General features: G+C 40.9%; 2 protein-coding genes across 3 annotated transcripts in view; one reads left to right on the forward strand and one right to left on the reverse strand.

Moving 5' to 3' along the window:
• Positions 1 to 9,456, forward strand: part of mgat5 (alpha-1,6-mannosylglycoprotein 6-beta-N-acetylglucosaminyltransferase) — a 63,009-nt gene extending 53,553 nt beyond the window's left edge. For both annotated transcript variants that reach the window (XM_046840128.1, XM_046840129.1), the window contains exons 12-17: positions 1,075 to 1,224; positions 3,722 to 3,868; positions 4,047 to 4,163; positions 4,395 to 4,469; positions 4,855 to 5,012; positions 5,956 to 9,456. In XM_046840128.1, the coding sequence (XP_046696084.1) occupies positions 1,075 to 1,224; positions 3,722 to 3,868; positions 4,047 to 4,163; positions 4,395 to 4,469; positions 4,855 to 5,012; positions 5,956 to 6,154 (846 nt within the window). In that variant the 3' untranslated portion in view covers positions 6,155 to 9,456. The remainder of the gene's footprint in view (positions 1 to 1,074; positions 1,225 to 3,721; positions 3,869 to 4,046; positions 4,164 to 4,394; positions 4,470 to 4,854; positions 5,013 to 5,955) is intronic.
• A 556-nt stretch (positions 9,457 to 10,012) lies between these two features.
• tmem163b (transmembrane protein 163b) overlaps positions 10,013 to 20,794 on the reverse strand; it is a 43,756-nt gene continuing 32,974 nt past the window's right edge. The window contains exons 6-8 of the mRNA XM_046840130.1: positions 18,154 to 18,265; positions 15,047 to 15,188; positions 10,013 to 13,632 (exon numbers count right to left, since the gene is read on the reverse strand). Of these exons, the coding sequence (XP_046696086.1) occupies positions 13,572 to 13,632; positions 15,047 to 15,188; positions 18,154 to 18,265 (315 nt within the window). The 3' untranslated portion in view covers positions 10,013 to 13,571. The remainder of the gene's footprint in view (positions 13,633 to 15,046; positions 15,189 to 18,153; positions 18,266 to 20,794) is intronic.

Raw genomic sequence — 20,794 nt, forward strand, 5'->3', positions numbered from 1 at the left:
TTATTTCAAATATAACGGCTATAATTGCCAAGGTATTCTGAAAGCTCAAGCAACAAGGTCCAGTAATAGGATATAGGACCCTCAACCTTGTGAAACATGATGACTGAACCCCAGGTCTCCACTTTACTAAAATCTCCTCAGAATCTGGTGAAACATCTACCCAGAAGAATAAAGGTGATCAGAAAAGCAAAAGGAGACTTGCTGTGGAATTGTCAGGTGTCCACAAACGTTCATTCTCATAGTGTATTTTTATGGATTAACTTGCATGAGACCTTTATACACAGTTTTCTTTGAGTTTTTATTTATTTATTTATTTTTTATTGTTCGTGCAAGAACCCTGATTCGGGGACCTTCGAGAGGTCTTAATGCGCTCGTATAATCTCGTCAAAACGCCTTTGTAAAGATTCAGCCGCAAGCCGCGATCGAAAGGGGGCCAAGCACTTACGCTCTACGCATCTCAAGGGCGGGGGGAAAGTAGATTTCCAAGGACGGCTGGGATCGCCAGCGCAAGGAACTGTTAGAAAACCACCTCGTTCACGAGGTTATCCAATCCGATCTTCGAGCAGCTTTGGGTAATGTTCGCATCGAGCACTGGATTGAGGGGCGGGGGGTTTATCATCTCGGTTCATTTTGATCGCGCTATGATAGTCAGACAGGCGGCTTCGAGTAATTCTGTAACAGCTGTTTTCCTGGAATCTTCACCCAGCAGAAGAGTTTACTCAGAACGAATGCCCAGCCAAGCGTCAATCCTGTGGGTGGAAATGTCTTGTTGATGAGGGAGGTAAATTCTGAGATTTGGATCAAGGCTACAGCTACTCTGTGCAGTCACGCTAAGCAGAAAAGCAGCACAATGAAAGCCGAGGCAGATGTTCTCCCACCGTAGAAGACCACATCGTGCCAACTACTGTAGAGAACTACAGTCTCAGTCCGTCAGCCATTCAGAAAGCACCCCAAGCACCATGCCTGCACTTTGGCTTTATTTTAGTTTACATTTTTCCCTATGATCGCTGTACACTACGCCTCTCGAGTTTGATTCGCTGCACGGTATTTATCATTTGTCGTTTGGTTCCATAGGATAAAAAGAAGTACTTGGACATCATCCACTCGTACATGGAGGTCCACGCTACCGTACACGGCAGCAGCACGGTCCATTTGCCGAGCTACGTCAAGAACCACGGGATCCTCAGCGGACGAGACCTACAGTTCCTGCTCCGGGAGACCAAAGTAAGCTCACACGCAGACATTCTGCAGGTGTTTTCTCTCTCTTTTTCACTTTCTTTGTCTCTCTCTCTCTCTCCTGGTCATATACACGTTATGGAATTTTGTCATATGTGTTCTTAGCACAAAACATGTCTGTGGATGAAGTATGAGCATGAAGTTCTTTCACTTCACTTGAGACCCAAACTGGGTCCAGCATAATGAGTGGTTATTAGAACGTCAAACGGGGACTACATGTTGAATGGAACGTTCAAAATGCACATAAACTCGTCTCTTGATTGTTGATGGTCTCAAACCAGGTCAATCAAGATTGATTGATTGATTTTGCTACAGTTTCTTGATCCTCTGTGTCTCCTTTGGGAATTGGGCAGAATTTCCTCTTGGTGGGACAGCATCAGTATTTTATTTTTATTATCTCATTATTTCTTCCCTCCTTTCTTCATTCCTTTATTCCTTTCTCTATTTAATTTGTTCTTTCTTTTGTAATGTTCCAGCACATTTATATAATTTAATATAACATTTAATCTGTCTATCTATCAAACCCATGTTCTGGATTGTATCAGGAAAATCAGCACAGCTTCTTCGAAGGTTCTCCCTTAAAGAATGCGCAGGAGTGAAAATCAAGGAACTTGCGACATTTCCTGCATGGCGATGAGCCAGAAACGCGTCTCGGGATTGGTTCGGCATTTACAGGAACAGTTTGTACAAATTTTTACAGAGGAGACTCTCAAACAATTTCCTTCCCGTATGCAACTTCCCGTATTTAGTCTCTAATTTGGGCTTGTGGAGATGGTGTTGGTAAAGTGAGGTACAGATGTAAATGCGGTGAGGAGAACCCATGTAAAGCAGATCTTCACGGAGCCGGCTTTGTGCACAGGAGCATTGTCACCCTGGAACAGGTTTGGGGTCTCCTCGTTCATGCCCCCCGCATCCAAAGACGTCCTACACGATCGTGTGCCTCCAAGTTTGTGCTGACGGGCGTCCCAATACTTTTGCTCGTTCAACTTATTGACAGCGTGTCATTGAGAGCCTGCATGCCAGGTCTTATGCAAATTCAAACAACATGCAAATGAGCTTTTGGACTCGCGTAAATTCCAAAGGCACATGGAAAGGAGCAAGGAGTCATGGATTCCCTCAGCATGTTGTCACGACGGGCTGATGGGGGCGCCGGTGTCACTCGAGCCTGGATGGGCTTTCGCACGTGAGCACGCTTTTGCATATACTTCACTGGCGGGAGTTGGACGTCTCGGAGGTGTTTACTGTGAACGTACTGCAGTCACGGTTCAGAGCAATATATCGACAAATATTTGTTGTCGCACACGGACGCTTTATTGCGTCTGTCATACGATTGTTTTACTGTCATACACGTGCCTTTGTACTGGGACAAACGTTTTGCTTATACAGCCATACACGAACGTTTGTTGCGTCTTTGCAGTGAAACAGACGCTTGTTGAGCCTTTGTAGACATACAGACGTCTGTTGGGTCTTCGCATTGATTCTCAGACTTCTGTTGTGTCTTCGCCGAGATACGTAAATGTTTGTCGCGTCTTTGCAGTGATGGAGACGTCTAGTGCCATCGCTGCTGTCAGACCTAATAGAACATGTACATGTCCTTTCCTTTCACCCTTCTCCCACCTCCTTGTGCCACAGTCTGCAGCGCCTCCTGCTGACACAAACGGGAATTGGAATTTATAGATTCTATACCTTTAATCCTACACATACACACAAACATGCACATTTGTTTGTAAACCTGTGGGTAAACCTTATCATGTCAAGAGATATCTTTATTTCGTTTTCCGATGATATGATGAGTGTGTGCTTCTACTGTACTCTGAGACTCTCCAGTGGGAGTGTGTGAGTGCGTCTTTGTGCATCGCGGCACACACAGGCCGCTCTTTGTGGCCTCGGCGTTCACGAGGCGTTACACTAACAAGCAGATTATTGTGGCGGGCGTACCCGCGGTTCTGCTCCGATGGAACGGCTCGAGCCTCCTCAAATATTTGCTTAAGTCATCACGCTGAATAAGAGCTCTTGTCGAAGCATGAGCTCAAACGGTGGCCGAGGAAGAAAGAAGCAAGTCATGTGAATTGCGTATGATTTTTCAGATTGCGACAGTGGGTAATACCCCCTGGTTTCTCTGTAATAGGTTGGATATGATGGACCGATCGGGTCAGATGATGCTTGGAATGCATTCGCTCCAGTAAATGTGCAAGTAGATAAGGACAAGAAGAATCTGGGGGTGGCGTTCATCCAAACGGCTCACGTGTGTGAGGCGAGATGACATCGAGTGAGGTTTCGAAACTGCATTTGTTAACACAACGTAGAAAGGCCTTCATTATTTCTTCTCAGGTGATCAGTTCTGAAGAAGACTAGTGCAGGAGGCTGCCAAGCAAACAGGAGGCATCAGGCTTATTTCAGAAGGGAAAATAAAAAGCGTCTTCTGAGATGATCGTTTGATCTTTTCGAATAATGTAAATGTATTTCTTTCCTTCTCTTCTTTCAGCTCTTCGTAGGTTTGTCATTCCCATACGAAGGCCCCGCCCCTCTGGAGGCTATAGCCAATGGGTGTGCGTTCCTGAACCCGAAGTTCAATCCACCCAAGAGCAGCAAAAATACGGATTTCTTCAAGGGGAAGCCCACTCTGCGAGAAGTAAGCTCACGCACACACACACACACGTTCAATGGGATTTCATTAGGACTTCATACGGCAGTGCTCAAAAAACAAGTCTGATTTTCTAACAGATCAGTTTTTTGCAAAAATCGGAAGAGGTGTAATGTGTGTGTGTGTGTGTGTGTGTGTGTGTGTGTGTGTGTGTGTGTGTGTGTAGCTGACTTCCCAGCATCCGTACGCTGAGGTGTACATCGGCCAGCCTCATGTTTGGACGGTAGACATTGAGAATCCCGGAGAGGTGGACCGAGCAATCCGAGCCATCCTGAGTCAGAAGGTGTGTGGTGGTGGTGGTGGTGGTGGTGGTGGTGGTGGTGGTGCTGCTGCTGTTGTGTTTCAGTTGTACCAGTAGGGGGGGGTGTTAAGTTCCTTTAAACTTTCATCACTATCTGTCCATATTTTATCATCTAGTACCTGCCAAATAAGTGACCGACATGAGTCTCTTCTCCTTTCACATACTCGGTGTGATGCTTAAAAGGTGTGTGTGTGTGTGTGTGTGTGTCTTAAGATCGAGCCATATCTGCCATACGAGTTCACCTGCGAAGGGATGCTGCAGAGAGTCAACTCCTTCATCGAGAACCAGGTGAGTGAGTGAGTGATGGAACGAAGTGCATGAGATAAAAAGCGAAAGATGGGAGAGAGAGAGAGAGAGAGAGAAAAGAGTGAGTGCTAAAGTGCAATAGAGAGAGAGAGAGTGTGATGTATTTATGGTGAGAGGAAATGAGAGATCGTGAGTGAGCGAGAGAAAAAGTAAGAGTGAAATTGTGAGAGAGATCAAGAGACTGAAACATTGAACGAGTGATTGACAGAGTAAGAGATCGGCCTGGAAACGAGTGATGTGATTGTCATTTAGAGGAATAAATTCGACTGGTTATAAATAACACACCCACTGTCATTTCCTCTCGTCTCACCCACTCACACTTTATTTCCTGTCTCTCTCTCTCTCTCTCTCTCTCTGTCCTCGGCAGGATTTCTGTCATGGTCAGGTGATGTGGCCTCCTCTCAGCGCCCTGCAGGTGAAAATGGCTCCTGCAGGCAAATCCTGTAAGCAGGTCTGTCAGGAGGAGCAGCTGATCTGCGAGCCGTCCTTCTTCCAGCACCTGAACAAGGACAAGGACCTGGCCAGGTGAGCGCTTTCTCTTACTCTCTCTCTCTCTCTCTCTCTCTCTCTCTCTCTCTCTCTCACACACACACACACACACACACACACACACACACACACACACACAACCGAGGCTGCTGGTGTGTTTTATTCGTTATTCAAAGTCTGCTTGTTGTATTAAACACTGTTTACAACATACACACACACGCACACACGCACACACGCAACGACAATCACAAGGAGAAAAAAAAACCCTTCCTGGAAAGAATATCTGGGATTTTCTGCACCACTGAAAACACTGGGTCGCTCTGTCGCTCCATAAATATTTCATATCTTACATCATTCTCTTTCTCTCTTTCTTTCTTTCTTACTTTTCCCAGGTGTGATGCAAGTTACAGTTTTAACCGAGCAATAATTGTACCGTCTGTGAAGTGGATTCGAGTTTATATTTTGAAATAATGCGCTTCATTTGTACATGAAGAGATGGAAGGAAGAACTGTTGTTTTAACCTTTTGTGGTGCTGCAAGAACCTTTTCTTTATGGATGTACACGCAAATGATACATACTCGATGGACAAAAGTATTGCGACACCTGACTTTTCCAGCCAGATGTGGTTCTTCCCCAAACGGTTAATGTAAGGGTCACACAGATGTTTAAAGTTCTTTACAGAAACAGACACCTTGACAAAGAACCGTTTAAAAACCTTTATTTAAAAGTGTGTGAAATATACAATAAACAAAGGATCACTGGAATCATGTATAGGTGAAGTGCACCACAGTTTCTAGTGCAGAAATATGAACAGAAAAAAAAAATCCTCTCAGGATTTTGGAAGTTCTTGAGATTCATACTCCAGAATGCCATTTTTTGCCGTTACCACTAGAGGGCAGTGTTGCCTACGAAACGTCTAAATCTTCAGCGTGAAGTCTGACTAACTCGTGTTTCTCTCTCCTCGTGCGTCTCTGTGTAGGTTTGGTGTGGAGTGTAAGACGGTGGAGAGTGTCGGGGACGTCGGGGTTCCTGCGTTCAGCGAGTCGTCACGTCACTGCGTGCTGCAGGCCGACCTGCTGCTGTTTAGCTGCGCAGGAGCTCACGCTTCACTCCAGCGCATCTGCCCCTGCAGAGACTACATGAAGGGCCAGGTGGCCCTGTGCAAGAACTGCTTATAACACACACACACACACACACACACACACACACACCAGTGTCTCCCCTTTAGCTTCCCTTTAGAGAATGTTTTCACACATTTATACTGGCTGTGTACAATAACCAGCGTTTGACCTTTTTACCGGATAATTAGTTGTTTATTGTGAGCAGGCGAGCTGCAAAATATTTATTGTTTGTGACACAAATGATTAGGTTTCACCTGTCGGGGCACTAAAGCTTTCTGGAGATCTGCTTAAAAAAAAAAAAAACCAGGATTTGATTCCCAAACCTGAGTTAATGACCAGTTACAAGCATAATCTCATATAATCTCAGTTACTTATAATGAATAGTTTACTTATAATTTTGCTTCCCAGTGATTATTGATTATTTATTGAATTATTGATTGATTATCGGTCAACCATTTCACACAATGACGATTTCCTAATGCTTACTAAATAACAGAGTAAATACAGATTTCCAATAATTACTAGATTCCTCACAATAACGTCAAATGAACAACAGTCACCAATTCCCAATAACCATAATGGCTAATATGGCGTATACCATTATATATAGAATTACCAGTACTAATAATTAACTCATTGCCTGCAGATTACCAACAATCTTGATTGACTGCAGATACCCAATAATCACTCATTCGACTCCTAATGCCCATATCATACCACCAAATTACCATAAGGATCATTACAATTTTCCAGATACCCAAATTTCAGACACCCAATACTCACAGATAACGTGAAGAATTGACGCTACCCAATAATCGCCATTAATCACCAGTAACTACAGATTTCAGCTACCCAATAATCACCAATAATTACAATCATTTTTCCAACAATTTCCGATACCCAGTAATCACCAATCATCAGCAATGAAACCCGAAAATCAACGATTACAGAATCTTAATGACTTCCGAATCCCAATAATCACGACTGCCCTCTTAATTACTCACGTGGTCCAATTTCCAATAATCAATAAGCCCTGATTATGATCAGTCACCCGTTAATTATTGACCTTCACTCATTAGAAACCAAAAGAACGTTGTGAAGAACAACCACCAGCCCTGCGACTCCCAACTGCTTGTAACTGCTCAGTAAACTTTTACAGTAGGCAGCTGTGACGTCATCACACCGTGCGCTGGACGTTTGTTTAGTCTGGTCTGTTGCGTTCGTTCTGCTTTTTTGTGTAAAATAAACACTGGGAAACACTGGACACACACACACACACACGTTTGACCCTGAAGCCTGCGTTTCTCGTGAGGTTTTTATGTTTCAGAACCTCGTGATTGGTCGTGAAGCGGAGAAAACAAGGCAAATGCAAAGAAAAAGGCCGAACTGGACAAGTGCTCGTCTGAAAAACGGCCTGAAATACTTGAAGGCGTGCAGGTACACAGAACTCGTCACTGCCCCCTGGAGGACACTGTTCAGCACCGCCGCCGTTCCATTTCATCGTGTTTTAACCAATCCTAATCTCCAATTCATCACGGGACCAATGGGCCCAAGGAAGGAACTTTTACTGTTGGAGCACCAGAGGGGAAAACAAGAGGTTGGAAAACCCTCCAGGGAAACTGTCGAATCCCTGCTTGTGAAGGATTTTCTATTCGGACTTCCTGCACTGAACTGGCGTGTACATACGGATTTTAAATCGCAGCGTACCCACAATATCACATGCACACTCATCGCTCCATTTGATTTTGTTTGTTGTTTTTTTCCCCTCGTGTGTATTCGTGGCCTTCTTTTAGCCAACAATGGGAACCTCGGCGACGTGATTAAAACCCCTGACACACGCACTCCCGGGACCCTCGAACACCAACTCCTGCTACATCTCCCAATTTCAATATCATATATTGAAAACAATTTGGAAAAAAACACAAGCGATTCCAGATGTGGCGATTAGATTCCTGCAGCTCATCTCCAAAAAAAAAAAAAAAAAAAAAAAAAAAAGAAAAGAAAAATAAGGAAAAAAATATAAGCTCATGTACATACTGAAAAATTTTATTCTTTGAAAATTTAATTTAATTTAAAAAAAAGTCTTATTTTATTTTATTTTTGCCTGCACAATATTGCACGCACTGAAAATTTCTCTCGAGTGAAAGCACCGAACATGAGCCTGCGTACCGAAACCCCACATCTGGCAACACTGTATTCTTTATCTAGGTTTATTTTTTTTTATTTTATTTTTTTTTATCATTTAGTATACAAAATAATGTCTGGTGATTTTATATATATATATATATATATATATATATATATATATATATATATATATATATATATATATAAAATAGGTTTTTTCTTTCCTTTTTTTTTTTTGCTATATGGGGGAATTGTTTATGCTAAGTTTAAAAAAAAAAGAAAAAGGAAATAAAAAAGTGTGAACATGTGCGTGCGCTTGTCCCAGATGGAACGTGTTTGACATTGGGGGACAAAATGAAGACTTTGCAAATTCTGTAGGTTTTTACTTTTATGATCGTAGGAGGTCAATAACAAACTTTTACACTGGAATTATCAAAAGTAAATGGACAAAAAAAAGAAAGAAAGAAAAGAAAGACTACTGATGAGTGATGTGTATTAAAAAAAATATTTTATTTTTATTCATTTATTATAATAGTAATTTATTGCTCTATATTATAGATTGTTTTACGATTATTTATATAGTACCATCGTCCCCCTCGGCGTCACTGTTATGAACAAACGTTGCACCTTTGTGATCGGATTATATGTTTAAGGGGGAAAAAAATCAGCAGGAACCTCATTTTTTTTCCAATTTTTTTTTGTTTACGCATTTGCACATTTATGTATATATTTATAGCTATATGAACGGGTTTTTTTTCTCGCTCACAGAGATCTGAGTTTGTATATAATCGTGACAGCCAAACTTTCTTTTTTTTTTTTTTCCCCCCCCCACACTTTTTTCTTGGGTTGGGGGGGGGTTGGGGGTAATTATTATAATTCATATTTGTTTACAGTCGTGGACGGAGTGTGAAAAAGGTGCACTTGTGATGAAACAAGCCAGTCATTAATTCCGACTTGTGTCGAAACGAGTTCGGAAAGTCGGCGCCGTAAATCACTCGAAGTATTGATGCGAGACACGACATCATGTTTACTGCTCATTTTTTATACCCTTGCTTTGTTTTTGTTTGTTTTTCCATCCTCCTCCCTGTGTACATGTGCGTCGACTTTCTCATCAGCTTTGTGTTTCAGGTTATGACAGTGATAGAAGATTACAGGACATTTTTCTTTTTGATGAATACGCTGGATATATCTTTATTTTTCAATAAACTCTTTTTGTGACAACAGAAAAAAAATTCTATAGAATATCTATATAGAGTTGTATATACACATTTGTATACCTGTGTGTGTGTGTGTGTGTGTGTGTGTGTGTGTGTGTGTGTGTGAGAACATGTATACATATCTAGGGGCTCTTTGCCAGTAAGGCAAGTAAACACGTGAGAATGGAAGCCATGCAGAGACTCCTTCAGAGGTTCCTCGGGAAGAGAAGTCCACGGCGTCGGAGCGCAGGAAATCCCTCTACGAAAAAATATACATCTTCACGAAACCGCTCAAGTGGGGGTAACCCGATGACCTCGCTGTGCGCGGTGCGGGGTTCCCTTTATTTGTGTTTGCCGTGATCCTAAATCGGCAGAAAGATCGCCAGACTCACGCTATTGCACGAAAACGTTTACTAGCTACTATCACTAGTGCGCCTGTAGCCACTACGTACCGTCTACACGGGTTTTGCTACATGTGACTCTCGGATACCTGACTAAAAAATACGTATGCGCAGCTGGAAAGGCTAAAAATGACAGTGTAACACGTGAAAGCTTGCTATGTTTTAGCTGCGGTTAACGCCTCACATAGCAACACCACCTGTTTACTCGCGAAGAACCGTAACATGGTTATGGAAGAGTTTTAGTTAGTGTGGTTAGTCCAACTTCAACTCTGTCTGTTTTGAAGAATTTAGCGAACACGGTTAACCAATTACAATTAGCATCGATGAGGAGAGTTGAGGGAAGAAATATAAAAGATGAAATGAAAATAAATTAAAACTAGCTAGGCGGAGTGACGTGTCCTAAATGAGAACGCAATCAAACAGATCTTCAGAATTGTCTTAAAAGAACCAGGAAATGTGAGAGACTTAATTTTCCAGATCAGTCTCGCGCTAACCGCTAGCTAGACTAGCCAGAATTGGCTCTCAAGACGAGACATTCTATACTTATTTAAACCAGCCTCCTTCAGCTAGATTAAATCTTAATAAAATGAGATTTAATAAGTCAGTGTTATCCCTAACCTAGCTTATAAAAACAGCTAGCCAGCTAGCTCAGCTAGAATTAGCATCCAGGAGTAGAGTTGAGAGAGAAAAATTTGATTATGACTAGCTAGGTGAATTAACGTGTTCTAAATTGATGAATTAATCAATAAATCTTTATTTTCTTCAAATATCTCCTGGTTCTTTTATTTTCCAGATGCTAGCTCTGACCTAGACTAGCCAGATTAAGGCCAAATTTGAGGAGGAAACAATCAAATCAAGGAAACTTTCTAAACTAGCTAGAAGTTAATGTTTATCAATGAGAACTGAATCATTAAATCAGTGTTAAATTAAATTTATTATTTTTAAAAGTATGTGTAAATGCGCCAGAACAGCCTCATGCTAAACCCTAGCTAGAAAAGCCAGAGCTAGCGCTTATGACGTGGTTTGATAAGGAACGAATTAAAAGCAAGACTTTCTAGGCGAGCTACGTGTAGCGTCCTTAGGATAGATTAGTGTTTTATGAAATGAAAATCAATAAATCAGTTACCCTTAATTAATTAAGCTTATAAAAACACAGGGAATGCCAGCTAGTGCAGCTAGAATTAGCATCCACATGGAAAGTTGAGGTAGAAAAACAATGAAAAACCTTCCGTCCTTGACTAGTGTTCTTGAAGACGGATTAATGGTTTATAAGAATGAAAAACACGAATCAATAAATCAATATTATTCAGTCGTGGAAAATTTGTTAAAAAAAAAAAATAAAATTTTTAATAAACAAAAGGGGGCAAATACTTTTTTACAGCACTGTATGAGGATAGCTGGGAATAGCATTCGTACGATAGTTTAATGTTTTATAAATTAAAAACCAACAAATCAGCATTTTTTTTTCCATAAATCTCCTAAAAGGAAAATAAATGTCCAGTTACTGTCTCAATAGTGAGCGTTTGTGAGGAGATTTTATTTTCATAGCGAAAGAAACAAATTTTTTTGTTTATAATTAAACGTTGAACGTTCTAGACTAGCTAGAAGTAGCATTCCTAAGGTGGATTAACGTTTTATAAAATCTAAAACGAATAAATTAATCAACATTCTTAATAAATACCCTAAAGACTAGGGAATGTGCTAATACTTTATAAGCTATAAACATTTTTAGCTTCTAGCTAACTGGCTAGAATTAGTATTCAGATCAAATGGGGAGATTTGATTAAAAGTAAACGTACACATTTCAATCTTTTATTTTTGTGAGCTGGTGCCATCAGACTTTCCTGTCCAAGTTCTAGCTAATTTGATAGATGTAGCATCTTTTTGAATTCACTTAGAGTTCATTGGCGAGGTGAAATGACTAGCATTCCAGATTAAATAGAAATAACTATTTTAAGGTGAATTAACGATTTAGAAAATGTGAAATCGATCAGTAAATTAGCGTTATACACAAGCTACATTGGCCTGCAATCTAGGTTCCTAGTTACCTTACTAGAATTAGCCGAGCAAATGGAATAGAAAAAAAAACAAAAAAGACGACTATGAAATGGCAGTTAGCTTAGCTAGAATTAGCACTCGTGAGGAGATTAGATGATTCAAATTCAAAAAGTTCATTCAAAATACAGGTCTAGCTAGAAGTAGCATTCTTAAGGTGGATTAATAGTTGTATTACTTTGAAATGATTTCTAAAACATGTTCTACTCTCTCATTATCAGTTCCACAACTTTTTAAGAATGGCTTTACTTGTGACTCACCTGGAGATACTGAAGATTTAGATAGTGAAGAACTGCTGCTGTAATCATCAAAACGGTTCACATCCCAGGTCTCAATAACACTAGACTCATATTAAACGTGTTCTTATTTGTAGTCTGGTTCTACATCTAGATCTACTCTACATCCATATTTTAAGAAAGTGTTACACAAGTAAAACAGGAAAGAAAGAAAAGACAGGTCATTAGAGGAAGGTACGTTCGGTTGTGGAGGTTTACGGATTAAATACTTGTGAAAAACGAATGCTGTGTGTGCCGGCAGTACGGATACAGAAAAGTATGTACATTTATACGCGTAGCTTCAATAGCGGTTAATCCGCTAGTAACACGTTTTCTCCGAATACAAGGCTAATCACACCGAGTTTTTTGACAGCTGTGTACACGCACGATACCTAAAACGCATCAGGAGAAATCGCTCGCCTTTTCCAATAACCAGAAGTAAGAACGAGTAAGCGCGAGCTAAGTGAACTCAAATGACGTTAAACTACCTGGCGTATATATATCAAATTCCAGTGTAGGCTACTACCAATAATTCCACAATAAACATCATTTAAGTCTACATAACCACTCGAAAATATGAGCACAATTTTGACCTATCAGAACAATGTAGCTATGCTATTAGTAGCTATGAGTGCTTTATGTACAGTACAATAGTACAAATTTCAATCTTGTGCTAATCTCTCTGTGCTCCAACGAGTGTGCTTCTTTTCTGTTCTTCTAATCATAACGTTCTTCACTGTATGAACTGCAGGATGGGATCATCTTGCAACTGGCGGGTTTGGAAAGAGGTAGACGTCCACCTGGCAAACGAAATCCGTACCCTGTAATCACATTAAAGGTAAGGAAAAGAGGGTGGGGGGGGCGTCCAGACGAGGCGAGTTACTGTAACGGCGTGCCAGCTGCTCCTTGGTTTGTCGCTCGAGGTGTACACGAAGATCCTGCTGAAGATGAATGGATGCTAAATATAGTTTTGTGTCCAAGGTACCGTCTGATTTAACGCGAGCTCACGCCCTCTTTCTTTCTCATAGGAAATGTGCTTTTTTTCTTATTCACCACAGATGATTAACATTTTATGTCCTCAAAGATCAGCTTCATTCGATTTGCCACACCCATGAAGAACGCTTCCTTGACCCATGTCTTCAGGACCTGTTCTTGTTCGAATTCGTCCTTGTCTTCCTCCTGGAGCAGGGGTGATGTTGAAGATGATGAGAGGTTACAGTGATGCATTCTGTATGTATGCGGATGTGTGTGTGTGTTATATGTGCAGTGTTTGTGCGTGGGTTTTCCATTCGTCGCAAGAGTCTTTTCAAAGTGTGTGTGTGTGTGTGTGTGTGTGTGTGTGTGTGTGTGTGTGTGTGTGTGTGTGTGTGTGTATGTGTGGGTGTATAAAGTCCAGAGTCTCCACTGTGCGCTGTTGATCCTACTCGAAGCGCTCGTAGTGCCTGGTCTGTTTTACTCGAGGGACAGTGTCAATCAACAGCCTGAGGGAAGAAAGCAGACGTGTGACTGACAGCAATACACCCCAACACAAACACTGGAACATGACATGGTTGCACCCTGATTTAACAATTGCATTGCTGCTAAATAAAGACAATCATCTCTCATTTGTGTTACTAATCAATCACTTGGAACTCAAATTTAATGATTTTGGTCTTGCATTGTCATCTGTCTGCAAACCGAATAAAGCAAAAGAAAACCGCTCTGCCTGCCATTTCCCATCCGTTTTTACGTTTGCGGTACAATCCGAGGGGAGATTCGCGCCAATAACAGAAAGCTGATTGCATGTTTGTCTCATTTGTAGTCGTACTGCAGCAAATTAGATTTGGACTAGAGACAGAACTACAACATAAAAACAAACAAACGAAAGCATGCTAAAGTGCTGTGGGAGCATTCCAATCAGCATTCGTTTTGGTGTTACATGGACGTTGGAAAATTTGCTACAATTTAGATTGTAGACTTTTTAAGACTATGGCGGAAACCATAAGGTTATCAATGGAAACTGCAACTCGTATGGGCTGAGAAACAGACTGCAGCAGAAGCCGTTTAAAAAATTGGCCTTGGTTTAGTGGTGTGCCACATGACTAGGATTTAGCTGTATGTCATCAGAATTGTAGATATGGCAAGAGTGGATAGAATTGGTCAATGTTTTGTAAGGTGAAGGTGGAATTTCGTTTGTATTTCATTTGTTAGTTTAGGTGAAAATTTAGGTGCAGACAGGATTGGCCAGAATTGTTTCATGATTGGGTGGCCTTTGGGACCTTTGGAAATGGGTGGCAAAAGAGATACTGGTTTGAACTCCTTCAGGAGTAACCAGGATTGGTTAGAATATCATTAGTTGCTGGTGGGATTGATCAGATTTTCATGAGGAGTAAGTTGGATTGGTCATTGGACTGCCTTTGGAGGCTGTTAGGACTAATCAGAATTATAGAAGTATATTGGTAATGGGTGGGATTGATCAGAATTCCTTTTCTTTTGGGTGTAGGTGGGATTTAATGGTTGGAATTCCTTCAGGAGCAATACCAAAACCAGAGTTTTCCTCTTCAATATATACTGTAAATATATATTGACTGGTGTTTGGTTTGCTTACTTGTCTATAGTTAAGAGTCTACTAAAGTCAAACTAGATCTCATTTACAAAAAGTTCCAGTCTTCTTGGAAGGCTTTCCTCTAGAATTTGGCTGTTACCGTGGGGATTTGTGAACATTCGGCTACAAGAGCTTTACTGAGATCAGGCCCTGATGTCAATTGAGGAAGTCTGGCTTGCGTTTGGATTTCAAGTTCATCCAAAGGTTTTCATCAGGGTTTAACGAAGTCTACAAACACTATACTCAAAACTAAAAAAAGATAATTTAAAGGTCTGCATTCGGGACTGTAAGCGCATGCTCGGATATCTTACTTGATGCCGTAAGCGAGGATGATGAGTCCAATCAGGACACCGATGGCGCCGTCCAAATACCAAACCTTGGGGTTGTGCTTAAACACTTCAGCGCTGATGAGGATGGAGAAACCCATAACTCCGCCCACCAGCGAGTTAAAACCTGCAGGTGAACAAACGAAACAGCACGGTGAGAAGTGATACGGCACAAGAAACTTCTGGAATATTTTGGGAAAAATGCAAGCATTTGGAAAATGTAGGGAGAAAATATTTGTACTATTTGTAGCTTTTGAAACGCACAAGTCATTGTGAATTAGCACAAGTCAGAACTACCATCAGTTCTTTTACACCCCCGGCCCAACCACCACCCCACCCCACACCCCTGTTCAGATGTAATTCTCAGAAAGGACTCCTCATACATGGAGTATAAGGTGTGCAATGATTTTGTGTTGGAAGGAAATTTCTCAGTGTGAGGTGTTAAATTTCGCACTCTGCTGCCAAATTTGGGTGCACGCTAGTCAGCTTTGCAGGTCTGCGAGTGTGTGAATCAGGTCTATGTTTGCTCTACTGTCAGTGCAAAGTGTCTGTGTTTCTTTAGCTTCAAGAAGAAGGAAAAAAGAACATTCTGCCATGTTTTAGTGTTGTCGGTTAAATGGGTTACAATCCTTGAGAGCTCCTGCATGGTTTTATTGCAGTATTATTATGGTTAGATGAATTTATTGACTTGAACTAATTATTATTTCTAAAAAACAATTTTGTTTTTTTTATATCTGGACTGAGTTTTGCTTATTCATTGGGGTATGATTGGGCTGTCTGTGTTTTTTTGTTTTGTTTGTTTTTGTTTTTATTAAATTGTAGCTCTAGGCTACAATTTAATGATTGTTCTCACCAGTATTTTCTATTAGACTACACATGTGAACTGCTGACTAATTTACAGGGTCTTGCATTAATATACTGCTCTACTACCTTTCTGCATTTTGCAATAACATAACATAGCATAGCATAACATAGCATTGAATGAAAATAACTAAGGAAAAGGAAAGGGGGGCCTTGATTTACACCGGTTACACCAATTTTAGAATGTATGCTATATATGTACAGTGCCCTGCTGGCCAACATGTTGCAATTTCTTTCCTTTTCAGCTGATAGTGGCAGCTGATGGTGGCAGCAGACCGTCAGCTAGTACAGCTTGTTAAATTGCAAGAGCCTTTGTCAACCTGCAAATTAACAACTGTCTAGAATGAAATGTAATGTCTACGGCTCCAGGCTAAGAATCAAAACGAGGAATTTCATCCTGTGATGTTGCTGATAAATGCCAGTGGTGTGACGTACGTATGTATTCATGTGTCAAGAAATTGGGTTAACGGTGTCCCGAAGTTTATGGTGTAAAGGTTTTGAGTAAATGTATTTTTTACTGTACTTCAGAATTCAGAAAAGCAACTTTTACTCCCTACACAACTACATACTGCGATTCAGTTTATGTACATTTGGATTGACAATGACCAGTTACCAATTACTTACATTGGTTTTCATTTTGTCCAAAATGATTTCCTTCATTTTAGTTGTCCATTGAATACTAATGGATCTTCTTCTTTGTGTTTTTTTGAAGATTGTGTTTTAAAAGATTTGCTTTACTGCTTTGTGAAGAGGTTGCTTTACTGACCTGTTGAAGAGGTTGTTGTGTTGATCTTGGTTAATGCGGTGTTGAGGCATTCAACTTTATTTGTATTTTAGGAAATAAAACCTGACGAATCAACTGGTTTTGGCTTTTCCCGCTAAGGTCTACCTTGTGTTGAGGGCTAGCGCATCTTTCAGCCTACGTTCAATACGAGTCAAATACTTACCGTAAGTTCTGTTAAAATCAGATTTTTACTTGTTACATTAGAAACTTTAACTTTGTTTTGCAGTAAGGTATCGATATTTATTCTCAAGTATGATTTTTAGGTACTCTATAATCTTCTGCACAGTGTCGAGAGTCAGGGTCCTTACTAGTGCCCTAATTTGTGTATGCCATATACATATTCCAGAGGGTGGACAAAGTACACAAAGCATGTAGTTGAGTTAAAGTAGAAATACACTCTGTAAAATATTACTCCAGTAAAAGTACTCCTTTTAAACATTCACTTTTTTCCTTTAAATGTACTTAAGTATTCAAAGTACTATGATGTAATACGGCTATAATGTTTATATTATATTTTTTTTAATCAACTCAGTTTAAGTGAAAAAACTGTGACTCTCAGAACAACAATCTATTACTAGAATGCTGAACTGTATGCTAGTGATGAGTCGATACCACCAAACACCAATCAAAACGAGTTCCAAACGGAGCGCACGCTCGATCCTGATTGGTGACTCGCTGCGTGTTTGACCAGTTACGTTTTTATCCTCATAAATAAAAAAGAACGACTGATTTCGCAAAATGTGGTTGAGTAAAAAGTCTTAGAAATGGATTAAAGTTAAAGTAAAAGTCTTCCCAAATGGAAATACTTCAGTAAAGTACAGAAACGCTGCTAAAGTACAATAACTATTTACATTTACTTTACTGCCCACCACTGTTCAGTACTAATTCATGACCTGGGAAGCTGATTGCGATGCGTCATTTGTTTTTGAAGGCTCATTATTCATTCTCAGATCTCTGGTCACTCTACATACTTGTTGTGTAGCCTAGATTAGTCTTATTATGATATTGGCACTAGTATGGACTGGAACACGGATATGTACCCTCGAGCGGCCACTTCGTGAGGAACATCTGTACACCTGCGTTTATTCAAATGGGCCAATTACGTGCCTGTGGCGCAATGCATAAAATCATGCAGATACGATTTAAGAGCTCCAATTAAGGAGCAGATGGTCTACAGCAGCTGAGGACCACGTCAGGTTCCACTCCTGTCAGCCAAGTGCAGGATTCTCAGACTGAAGATTGCAAAATCGATGGCTAGTCGGATAAAAACTCTATATTCTATACTATCGAATTTGGACTATAAGCTGGAACGTTCTTCCGGCGTCTATTTATTAGCGAGTCAGGCGTGACCCTTCCTTTTTCGCCTGTTCCTCCCTATTCCTTATTCATTCACGCGGAGAGGAATGGGAGGGACGGGAAGGCGATGGCGCAGTGATTAAAAACATACCGTCGGTGATGAGTGCCCTGCTGGTGAGCACTCTACCCAGCATGCACTTGAGCACCGCCAGAATTGTGCACACCAGGCCGCTGAGCACCGACACGCTGTAGAGGAAGTCGTCCTGCGAGAGAGAGGGGAGAGTGAGAAGAGAGAGAGAGTAAGAGAGATGAGATGCACAGATGGATGTTGACAGAAGGGTGGAGAGGGCGAGAGTGGGGGGTGAAAGATGAGCAATGAGAGAGAGAGAGAGAGAGATGAAAAAGCTGCATTTATACTCTTAGCCAAATCATTAATACTGCATGCCAACCTTGTAGGCAAGAAATACTGCAGAGCTGCAAGGTTACGGTTATTAAAACACAGCACTTTTTTTTTTCCCCTCTCAAATACACACACCAACATAAACATGCAATCTGTGTCAATATACCCCCCGATCCCCCGACACACTGATAAATCTGCAGTATCAGAAAAACCCCATTTATAAAGCCAAGGAAAAGTCATCTTCAAAATAAAACCCCAGTAGGTTGCGGGCAGCACCCTGAAGTCTCATCTATCCCCTTATTCAACAGTAATAAGACCCTCGATCTAGATCAGTCTGCAGAGCTTTTCAAAAATGCTTGCTGCACCTCCCTGGTGATGAACCAAGCCACTTTAATAAATCCGGAGAGAGAAACAAGCCCAGAACATAATACTGTTATTTGTGCAAAATTCCAGATCTCAACTTTGCATTGGCGACAGCTGGGGGTGACCCCAAATAGTCAAAGATTGGATGCTTCAATGTGTGATTTTGCATAGAACTACCGGTTTTCTCCCAATAAGTTAATATACAGGCCGTCATAACAAAGCTGTAAATAAATAAAAACCCCACTGTCCTCACCCACACTACCTGCATGTCTTCCTTCGACACATCCATAAACCTTCTTGGCAGCTCCATCCTCGGCATTCTCTTACCGTTATACCCCATGTCCCTCCTCTGTACATATCCAAAACCGGCTTTAAAATGTAATGAGGAATCATTTCACTGGTGTCGTCAACTCCTGCTATAGAGCTCTGACCTCAACCCCTATTGAATGTGATGAATTAGAACGCCGACACCACCCTGGGCCTACATCAGTACCTACATCGATATCAGTGCAACACCTTCCCGGAATACTGAAAGGTTCTTCTAACAGCAAATGGAAAATAAATGCGAAATTGGATGTTATTTTTTACAAAAAAACATGAATTCTAATGGAAAACCTAATGGCATACGTGCACAGTAATAATTCCTTCCTCTGTGCCTAATCAGGAGATGGAGATGCCAACATCAGTAATTATTTAAAAAGATAAACAGCTTCACTCCAGGGGGAAAAACCTGCCTTTTTATAGCTGCCTTTTTATAGCAAATGCCTTATTATAACAGAACAGCTTGAAGATCCATTTTTAGTAGAGAAGGTAAAAAAAAAAAAAGTCCAAATTGCTCCACATCACTTTTCCTTGTTTTTTTTTTTTTATTTTTTATTATGAGACCCACTGCTATGCACCGTGTGACTTGTGATTACACTTTGAATGCAATTTAATCAATGCTGGGTATAATAGAGGAAGCAAGGTTCCACCATTTGTTGCATTTCCAATGAGTGACCAACAGAATGGACCACCATAGGACAAAGGATGCCATGTAGCTGGACCAGGAGCCACGAGTGTCGGTGCAATTCGGTTAGGTTTCATTTAGTCTGTCTGTTTGCCGAAACCCAGATGTAGTTTTATATCACTAATGAACAAACCAAAGGCCAAAGGGGTCGAGGAAAAGCATTCGAAAACCTTGAAAGGAAACCGGTGTCTCCTTAGGGACACCAGATAATAGGAGAAGATAAAGGTCATGCATTATGATTACACCAGCAGCAGGTCTTGGATTGAAACGTCCATAATATCCACAATTGAATTTTATTTCCATTTGTAGCATGGACATATTCCCAGAGCGTCGTCTTTTCCAGCCATATGTGGTTCCAAACTGTTACCACAAACTTCGAAGCACACAATACGTGTAGATGTAAAGACGTCTTTGGAAATTTTGCCCTTCGCTTGAACTAGGAGACTCAAACTTGTTCAATAATGGCAATGCCCCACAATGGTCTACATGGGTTGGAGTGCAAGATCTCCTGCTCTAGAGCTCTGAACACACTTTTATTGAACAATGAATTGGTACACTGACTGCACCCCAGGCCTCCTCACCTCACCTACATCAGTACTTCCCTTTACTTGTGACTGAATAAACACAAATCTCCATGAACGCACTCCAAAATCTGGTGGAACATCTTCCCAGAAGAATGAAGCTAATTATGAGACATAATGTGGAATGGAATGTTTGAAACGTATCACATATGCTCAGGTGTTCCCAAACCTTTGTCCATTTAGTATATTACGTATATTACAAATATAAACATTTCATCCATAAATGTATCCCTATATGTTTCTCCCCAGTAGGAAAAAACCTCCCTGAGACGGTACGAGGAAGAAACCTGTCCTCATCTGGGTATCGCCGAATATCCGTTCAAATCTGTTCAAAAAGTTGGATTGTTGCCAGAACAGTCAAAAAGGACGCTTAATCAAGGTATGCGATAAGTGCACAGAGTATTTTTTTCTCTCTCTTTGCTGTCGCATGCTCTTAAATGAA

This window comes from Silurus meridionalis, chromosome 26, assembly GCF_014805685.1.
Source record: "Silurus meridionalis isolate SWU-2019-XX chromosome 26, ASM1480568v1, whole genome shotgun sequence".
In the NCBI taxonomy this organism is placed as follows: domain Eukaryota; kingdom Metazoa; phylum Chordata; class Actinopteri; order Siluriformes; family Siluridae; genus Silurus; species Silurus meridionalis.